General features: G+C 45.9%; 1 protein-coding gene across 3 annotated transcripts in view; it reads right to left on the minus strand.

Annotated features, from left to right (window-relative positions):
- SMG6 (SMG6 nonsense mediated mRNA decay factor) overlaps positions 1 to 10,208 on the minus strand; it is a 231,035-nt gene that overhangs the window by 129,833 nt on the left and 90,994 nt on the right. For 2 of the 3 annotated variants that reach the window (XM_024736579.1, XM_024736572.1), the window contains exon 11: positions 2,811 to 2,927. In XM_024736579.1, the coding sequence (XP_024592347.1) occupies positions 2,811 to 2,927 (117 nt within the window). Of the gene's footprint in view, positions 1 to 2,810; positions 2,928 to 8,578; positions 8,598 to 10,208 lie in introns of those variants that run through there. The other variant, XM_024736587.1, reaches the window with a different exon arrangement.

Raw genomic sequence — 10,208 nt, forward strand, 5'->3', positions numbered from 1 at the left:
GACAAATAACATACAAGGGAACTCCCATAAGGTTAACAGCTGATTTCTCAGCAGAAACTCTACAAGCCAGAAGGGAGTGGCATGATATATTTAAAGTGATGAAAGGGAAGAACCTACAACCAAGATTACTCTACCTGGCAAGGATCTCATTCAGATTCAGTGGAGAAATCAAAAGCTTTACAGACAAGCAAAAGCTAAAAGAATTCAGCACCACCAAACCAGCTCTACAACAAATGCTAAAGGAACTTCTCTAAGCAGGAAACACAGAGAAGGAAAGGACCTACAAAAACAAATGCATAACAATTAAGAAAATGGTAATAGGAACATACATATTGATAATTACCTCAAACGTGAATGGATTAAATGCTCCAACCGAAAGACACAGGCTCGCTGAATGGACACAAAAACAAGACCCATATATATGCTGTCTACGAGAGACCCACTTCACACCTAGGGACATGAACAGACTGAAAGTGAGGGGATGGAAAAAGATATTCCGTGCAAATGGAAATCAAAAGAAAGCTGAAGTAGCAAGACTCGTATCAGATAAAATAGACTTTAAAATAAAGAATGTTACAAGAGACAAGAAGGACACTACATAATGATCAAGGGATCAATCCAAGAAGAAGATATAACAATTATAAAAATATATGCACCTAACATAGGAGCACCTCAATACATAAGGCAGCTGCTAACAGCTATAAAAGAGGAAATCAACACTAACACAATAATAGTGGGAGACTTTAACACCTCACTTACACCAATGGACAGATCATCTAGACAGAAAATTAATAAGGGAACACAAGTTTTAAATGACACAATAAACTAGATAGATTTAATCGATATTTATAGGACATTCCATCCCAAAACAGCAGATTACACTTTCTTCTCAAGTGCACACAGAACATTCTTCAGGAGAGATCACATCTTGGGTCATAAATCAAGCCTCGGTAAATTTAAGAAAACTGAAATCATATCAAGTATCTTTTCCGACCGCAATGCTATCAGGTTAAAAATCAATTACAGGGAAAGAAACATAAAAAACACAAACACATTGAGGCTAAACAATACGTTACTAAATAACCAAGAGGTCACTGAAAAAAATCAAAGAGGGAATCAAAAAATACCTAGAGAGAAATTACAACAGAAACACGACAATCCAAAACCTGTGGGATGTAGCAAAAGCAGTTCTAAGAGGGAAGTTTATACCAAGACAAGCCTACCTCAAGAAACAAGAAAAATCTCAAATAAACCATCTAACCTTACATCTAAACGAACTGGAGAAAGAAGAACAAACAAAACCCAAAGTTAGTAGAAGGAAAGAAATCATAAAGATCAGAGCAGAAATAAATGAAACAGAAACAAAGAAAACAATAGCAAAGATCAATAAAACTAAAAGCTGGTACTTTGAGAAGCTAAACAAAATTGATAAACCTTCAGCCACACTCATCAAGAAAAAGAGGGAGAGGACTCAAATCAATAAAATTAGAAATGAAAAAGGAGATGTTACAACAGACACCACAGAAATACAAAGCATCATAAGAGACTACTACAAGCAACGCTATGCCAGTGAAATGGACAACCTGGAAGAAATGGACAAATTCTTAGAAAGGTATAATTGGCACATCACAACAAAGAGCAGCCCCCGCTCACCGCAACTAGAGAAAGCCTGTGCACAGCAACGAAGATCCAACACAGCCAAAAGCCAAAAATAAAATAAATAATTTATACATACAAAAAAAAAAGACACATGCACCCCAGTGTTCACTGCAGCACTACTGACAATAGCCAGGACATGGAAGCAACCTAAATGCCCATCGAGAGACGAATGGATAAAGAAGATGTGGTACATAAAAAGGAACTAAATTGGGTCATTTGTAGAGACCTGGATGGATGTAGAGGCTGTCATACAGAGTGAAGTAAGTCAGAAAGAGAAAAACAAGTATCGTGTATTAACACATATATGTGGAACCTGGCAAAATGGTACAGATGAACCAGTTTGCAGGGCAGAAATAGACACACAGATGTAGAGAACAAACGTATGGACACCAAGGGGGGGAAAGTGGAGGTGGGGGGTGGTGGTGGTGGTGGGATGAATTGGGAGATTGGGATTGACATGTATACACTGATGTGTATAAAATGGATAACTAATAAGAACCTGCTGTATAAAAAAATTAATTAGATTAAATTTAAAAATTAAAAAAAAAAAAAGCCGATGTGGCAGGGGAACAACAGACGGGCCTCACCACTCATCAAAACTAATCCAGAAGCTGAAAGAAAAGTACACCCTTCAGACCTACCTTACACGGCTCAGCAATCAGGCTTGGAATTCTAAGGGCAGCCTTAACGGATAAGGGGACACTGCTCAAAGGGCTAAAAAGAACCCCTGCTCTGGTCCAGTGAGTCTACCGAGATGGCTGGTCCACAGTGGTTATAGACCCCACCAGGTACCTGACAAACAGGGACATACAGATAGAGGGGAAAACCAAAACATGGATTATGAACACCAAGGGAAACTCATTTTTCTTTCTTTCTTTTTTTTTTTTTTAAGTTGCAGGAACATGCAGTAGTTCAGAGGTACACTGAAAATCCTAACTATTAAAGGTGAAAAGATAGAGGAGGAAAGACGCTTCCTCTCCTTTCTACAAGGAGGAAAGAGGGCCATAGAGGAAATGGGACTAGTTAGGTGGGCAAAAGGAAGCCTGGAGTAGAGGGAGAAGACGCAGAGAAAGCAGCATGGCATTCTGAGCTTGTCTGGGCAGGACCCAGGAGCTGGGACGTCCACCAGTCAGGGCCCCTCATCTGCTTACCTTTGGCTGATTCCTTCAGTAAGTCGGTGCAGCGCTGCACCAGGAGAGAAAACATGGCCAGGCCCAGGGCTGCGGCTTGCTCCTGGATCACAGAGCGACACTCCTCCGAGAAGCAGTCTGAGCAGGAGCAAAGGGAAGTCCATCAGTATCCCGGGGGCCAAGGGCTCCTCTTCCCTACCTTACTAGGTGCGAGTCCTTGCTTGCATCACCGAGCTCCTTGCCCTTCATCTAAGACTGGTGTTGTAATATTCCCTCTCTCAAAGGGTAGTCGAAAGGCTAAATAAAGTAATGCACGTGAAGCACTTACCACGATGACCGGCCTGTGGGTCAGCACTCAATAAGGTTATTATAAGGCTCACTTGTGTAAATTCTGTATCACATCACCTCCCCAGCATCAGCGACCCCAAGGCGAGCAGCCTGAGCCACACCTGCATGCTCTCTGCCTTTAGCTGCCTGCTGAGGATGTGAAGCAACAGCAACAAGAAGTCATACTCAATTAACTCAGTCTCTCTAATGTATACATAGCGGGAATACAATCACCAATTAAGATCAGAAAAATACACATTTAAAAGTTATCTTCTTGAATCACCAAGCTTTGGTTCCATCCTTACCTTCTCTCTGTTCCTCCTCCTCAGAGAACACACATGAAACAAATAACCTATTTTCACCACATGAGTTAACTTTACATAGGACAGTGCATGGCACATAATAAGCACTTAATCAGTGTTAGCTTTAATTTTCACAAGTTCTCTCCCCTAGGGCTAAGAAATAAATCTGGTTTCCAGTACTAGCACCCTATCCCCCTCACTCTCTCAGCCTGCCCAACTTCCCTCTGGCTGCAGGTCAGGGAAAGGAGCCACCTTGGTGGTGGCCAGGGCTATTCTTTAGCGGGAGCTACATACACACCTTCAAACCACTGCCTGTACCTGCCCCTTGTCCGTGGCCCTCCCTGATAGGCACATCATCCAGACTTGAGAGAAACAGGCGACAAACAGCAGGCAGCAGTCCAGCCTGCAGCCTCGGCGCAGGAGACACCCTATACGCACAGGAGACGGACTCAGGGGCCAGGCTCGCTTGCTTTGGCAGCAGCTGATCTGTTAATTCCTTCTGTCTGAATACAGGAGAACTCCCAGAATCTCCAGGTGTTAAAAGGATAATTAGCCACATGTTTGATCTCTGTCCCTGCTTGCATTTTAACCTCAGTAGCCAAGGGGGAGCCCTCCTGCCTCTCCCCTCATTGATACTCATCTTTCCAGTGGGGCCTAATTGAAGTCTTTACTCCAGGAGATGCTACACAACCACAGTTATTCCTAACTGTCTTGGCCACAGGAGCAAACATGACTGGAGTATGCAAAGCCAGCCCCAAACCACTTCAGAAAGCCCTGTGGGTGAGTAGGAACGGGCTGCTGTTCAGAAGGTCCCAACATATGAATAGCATCAGTGTAGCAACTCTTCTATAGTGGCTTTCCTACCATCTTTCCAGATGCCCAATGGTCCCAAATGTCACCCTCTAACTTTCCAGTTCAACTGTGGCAGGCAGTAAGGAAGTGGTAACAATCCATGTGATTAGAACAGATCACCAGGCTCATTCTTCTTCCGGTAAGGCCCTAAACCTGTGCTAGAGAGACAAAAAACAAGCATCTAAGAACAAAGCGGAGGGAGGATGGAAAGTAGGGAAGGGGAAGATGTGTAAGCCATCCCAAGGAAAAGTTGCCAACTTCTCTCCTCCACCCTTACTATAGGCAACAGGACTGTCTGTACCACCCCAGCTCAGCCCAGGCCCCTGCCAAGCACTGCCAGCAGCCTGCCTCTAATTAGCAACAAATCCCAGAATGGGAGAGTAAGTCCGTAACAGAGGGAACTAGGAGAGGAGGAGTAGAGGCCACATCCTGGTAGTTGACACACTCAGTACACATTAGTGTCCCCTCATCAACTGGGCATCTTAGGCAGAAGTTACCTGCACACAGAAGGCCCTCAGAAGGGATGGAGGCGGGTATCTTAGCTCCAAGGACTGGCAGAAGCCCAAGACTACAAGACACTCTCATCAGCCTCGATAAGGATAAGATGGGGCAAAGGGAGATTACTTTCACCAAGACCATCTCTATTTTTATGATGAACGTCAACCTCAGGTTAGACTCCTTCTCAGAGTGCACAGGGCTAGGGCTCAAGGGGGAGAACTAACTGCTTAAGAACAATGACACTGAGGCCTCTGGGGAGTCCAGGCTGGCTCCTTTTTAAAGCTTCTTGCAATAAGGTCTGGGGACCAGGTGGGGAAGCGACAACTGGAGCCTCTCAGCTGTGTCTGGAAGGGCTCAACTACCTCTCAGGGCAGCAGCTAAAAGGTAGCTTCATGACTGCTCTGCTCTTGGCCATGGTTATGTCACCTCAACCCTTCACCCACCCACCCCCACCCCTCCATCTCCCCAGGAAGGGCCTGACAGCACTCCCTGCTGTGTTCTGGTCTGACTGATGGGGAGGTACAAATCAGTAAGCTGTTCTGCTCCGATCAAGCAGGTGGTGATATCACAGCTATCTGGGGGTCAGAATGCCTGGGTCTCCGTCAGCTCTTCATACAGAGCACTTTCTGGAAGGCCTGCCCTCCTCCAAGGCTCAGTGGTACCACAGGCACTGAGCATCTACAGTGTCCTTGACCCTGTGCTGAAGAACAAAGCTACAAATAAGACAGGATCCCTGCAATCTTAGGACCTTGCAAACGGTTTATTTACCCCCAGTAACCATGGCAACTCAGACCCAGTGCCTCCAGGGAGAAATGTATTAAGTGCTATGGTATCTTCAGGAGATGCTCTGTGCTTCACTTAGGCTTCTGTGGACTGAAAGCTGTAAGATGCCAGTCCTTGGGATGTACCCACGCTTATGCAAGTGGGTAGTAAAACAGCATCCAGATTCCCAGGTCCGCCCACTCTAGGGTTAGGAAACTGGTCCCGGTCTTACAGATGCCCGTATATATCCCTAGAGCGGGCTGGGCCAGGCCAGCACGTGATGTGGGGTGGGGAAGGAAAAAGCATTGTTCGCCTTGGTATTTGCCTGGGTTCCTCTGGCTTTGTGTCAGGTAGCTGGAGCCTGACATGAACTGAGGAACTCATTAACATTGTGAAACAGCCTTTTCCCTTCTTTCCAAAAGCAGGCTTGCTCAAGGGTGTAGGGGGATGGTTCTGGCTAAGGAAGTCAGATGGAAATATTTCTTACCAAGAAAGTCACCTGAAGTCTGAACTTGGTTCTGCCCCTTCCCACATGCTCTCAGATGGGCAGGTGACCACATCTCCCACTATTCCTCTGGCCAAATACCTGCTCAAGCAGAAACACTCTTCCCGCTCCTATGTAACAGGGAGACCTTCTCATTTTTCTGAGAACATATTCATGGAAAACATAAACCAACTGTCGTCAAAGTTGTATGAAATCAGGAAATGGAGCGGCCGGGAGAAGGCTGCCATGTGGCCGGATGTTATGTATTTCTAATTAGTGCTATACATCTTTCAACAGCAAGTGTCCTTCTGCTGGGAAACACAACACACTGCCCTTGTTATTGTAACTGTCAGAGAAGTGCTTAAACAGATAATCTCCAGGAAAAGTGATAAACACGTCCCCTCTCCCACCAGTGTGTGCGCGACGGTGCTGCCAAAGCAAAGCTGTGCTTGACGGCTCCAGGATGGCAGAGCGTCCTCCTGCAGGAAATGGGAGCGAGGCAGGAGGGGGGAGAGGGAAGAGGACGGCAGGAGAGGCAGGCCCACCTGCCCGGACCCACCGAGCCCAGCCAAGGGACAGTGGTTCAGAACCATTGCTTCTGATCAACGCCTGGGTCACGGAGAGATCTGGAGGACACCAAATCAGTAGGGACGAGGTTTGCCGGGTCACAGAGAAACCTGGCAGCAATGGAACAAGCAGGGTTCGCCTGGTGCACACAGCCAACTTCCTAGCAAGAGAATGAGAAGAGTAATGAAGGGAAGACACAGGATGGATGACACATAAGTCTGCTACCCTGACAGCCGCAGAAGGCATCCAGAAGGCACTGGGGTCCACTCACCACTCCAGCAGAGAGAACCAACCATTTGCTCAGCTGCTTCACTAATAGCCGGAGAAAAATGCAGGCAAGACCACTTATTCACTGATCCCGTCCCCACCGGCTCCTCCCAGAGAGAGGAAATGAATGGTCAGTCACCTCCAAACTAACACCACCTGGAGGCGATTTGTTGGCTCTTATCTTTCAGACATGAGGCTGCTTTTCTCATGAGTCAGTCACCAGTCAGACACAGAGCTGGCAGTGTTCCTGAGCAGCCCACCAAAACCTCCTCGTCTACAGGAAGTGGGCAGTGAGAGCATCTTTCGACTGCTGCTGTGTGAGCCACAGAGTTCCCTGTGGCAGCTGCTGGCTGAAAGGGAGGTGGAAGAAGCAGTTGTTTCATAGGAACCATACAAAAATCTCACAGCAAAAGCAGAGATGTCCAGGCCATCAGGGCATCATTTTATTGCCCAAGGAGGAGAATGAATGAGTCAGAAAAACCAGGCACCAATACACCCAAGCAAAGTATTCATGCATAATGGCAGAACACAGGCCGACTGGGTGGAAGGCAGTCCATGACATATCCCTGAACAACGTACGTCTGAGACAAGACAAAGGAACATGGAAGGTAATGTTCCTTCCCTAAGAGCCCCTACTCCTTTTGGATTTTCTAGGATTATAAAACTCTGACTTCTTCTAGCAGGTAGATGTCGGGGCAAAGGAAATCCCAACCTCCTATCAAAGTGACCTCTCCGACTAATTCCAAAGTTGTTTATTTAGCCCAATTGTGGAGGATGTAAAGGAAAACAGGATACTGTCCATGAGAAGATGATATTCTAATGAGGAAGACAGGAAGAACACACAAACACCCAAATAGCTGTAATTCAAGACAATGTATTATTACATGCCACAGGAAGGTGGAAATAAGATGCTTTCTCTCACCAGAAGGAAAGAAAATCATTTCTAGCTCGTGTATATCAGGGAAGGTTTCACAGAAGAGAGCACTTCTGAGCAGGGCTGCAAAAGATGAACTGGGCAGGATGAAGGAGGGATTGAGCGTGCTAAAGAGGCACGCAGGTAGGGACACACCAGGCATGTACCCAGACGGCAAGCACCGTACTCAGCACATGGTAAAACAGGGACCACAAAGCATAGGGCTTGCGACGCCACAGCAAGGAACGACAGGCTTGACCCAACAGGCAGCGAGGAGGGCACTCGCTCACGGTTCCTGAGTGAAGGCAGAGGTGAGTATTTTATGAAGATTAATCCAGTTAAAGCATTCAGGACAGATTAGCATAGCTGGAAAAAAAGTAACAGGGAGGCAAACTGGTTGGGAAGCTAAGAGGACATGAACTTGTTTGAATTAAGAGGAATTACATGTAGAGCACTTCATAAACTTTATAATGCCAAATAAATGTAACATCTTTCTTATAAGAGGTGGGAGAGGGAATGGAAAGGAGTGCACAGATGTGAGAAATGCTGCAGAAGGAAAATCAAGAGAAGAGAAGGTGGAGATGATGTGGGGGAGGGAAGGACTCTCACTGATAATCTCAGCAAGTTCCAGAGGATCCTGAGACCTCAAAAAGGGTAACACCCACCAAACGAGATCCAGGAAAGGGGAAGAAATGTGGGAATGCAGAACACCTGGAGAGAGGGAGGAGTCCCCAGGCTCCCGCCCACTTGGCTCTGGGCCAGTCCTGTCTTTCCAGAACAAAGACACTTCAGGGGGTCAGAAATACTTGAGGAAGACCTTGCAGAAGGAGGCCTGGGAAGTCTGAACGGTTCTCCCTGTGGAAGCCATTAGATATTCAGCACTTCATTTGTTTCCAATTCTTGTATGAGTGCAGCTCCAGGCTGTGGGGTGAGAGGCTCCTCTCTGACGTAATCAGGAAGCAGCTGCAAAATTAAGGAATCCCTCATGACATCATAAAAAGGGTCGATGGTTTACTGGGGAAAGTATAAAAATTAATTACATATTCCCACATGACTCCCCTCCCCTAAATCTGTACACACCCCCTCCCACCCCCACACATTCTCTCATCAACAACACCCAGAAGCCACCTTGATGAACAGGGTACAAAAGGGGAAACAAAACCCAGGAAGAAAAAGTTCTTTGATGCACCCACTGTCCGCACCACACATTTGGAACTTAACAAGTGATGCCTAGTCCTGGAATTTTTATACATATAACATGTTTCCTCAACAAAATTATAAGCCCCTTGAGGACCAGAGCTATGTCAAGACTTCACATCTTTGAAAATCAGCACCATGAAGGGGTTCAAGAAACATTTGCTGCTCTTAACAGCAGGTACACTTGCTTCTCCATTTGTGGATCATAAATGATGATTCCACTGTGGCCAGAAATAATAATTAAGATATAGGGAGAGCTGTGTTAGACACAGAGCATTCATATATATATATTATCTCAGAGCTTTACAAAAGATTTGCACAGGAGGTATTATTCTCCCTTTCTGACAGTTGAGAAAATAGGCTCAGAGAAGTTAAATGACTTGCCCTAGGTCACAAAGTCAGTTAAGTGTCAGAGATGGGATTTGAATCCAAGTCTGTCTGCTCTTACACCTACACTGTTTCCATACCTGGTGTTTTTGTTTTTTGTTTTTGGCCATGCTGTGCGGCTTCCAGGATCTTGGTTCCCTGACCAGGGAGTGAACCTGGGCCCTCGGCACTGGACCACCAGGGAATTCTCCATACCTGGTTTTCAAATGCCTGTGATTCAAGTTTCAAACTCCAACTCCTCCTCTCTCCTTTGCCATGAACATGAAAACCTCACACCACTCCACAGTTCTGCACAAAAAGCTCTGAGATAACTGTGTGGCGACTGAAATTAAAAACACAGTATTGCCAAAGAAAATGAAATACTTAAGTGTAAATCTAACAAAATACGAATGGGATCCTATGCTGAAAATTACAAGTGTTGATGAAACAAATAAAAGCTGACCCAAAATAATTGTAGAGACTTACCATGTTCATGGATTGGAAGAATCAATATAACAGAGATGTCAATTCTTCCCACAAAGATTTAAAGATTTAGCACAATTACTATCAGAATCTCAGCAAAATTTTTTTGTAGACGAAAACAAGCTTATTCTAAAGTTTATGTGGAAAGGCAAAGGACCTAGAATAGATAAAACAACTGTGCAAAAGAACAAAGTGGGGGCTTCCCTGGTGGCACAGTGGTTGAGAATCCCCCTGCCGATGCAGGGGACACGGGTTCGTGCCCTGGTCTGGGAAGATCCCACATGCCGCGGAGCGGCTGGGCCCGTGAGCCATGGCCGCTGAGCCTGTGCATCCGGAGCCTGTACTGCGCAACGGGAGAGGCCACAACAGTAAGAGGCCCGTGTACCGCAATAAAAAAAAAA

The sequence above is a fragment of the Neophocaena asiaeorientalis genome, unplaced genomic scaffold (genome assembly GCF_003031525.2).
Source record: "Neophocaena asiaeorientalis asiaeorientalis breed wild unplaced genomic scaffold, Neophocaena_asiaeorientalis_V1.1 scaffold129, whole genome shotgun sequence".
Classification (NCBI taxonomy): Eukaryota; Metazoa; Chordata; class Mammalia; order Artiodactyla; family Phocoenidae; genus Neophocaena; species Neophocaena asiaeorientalis.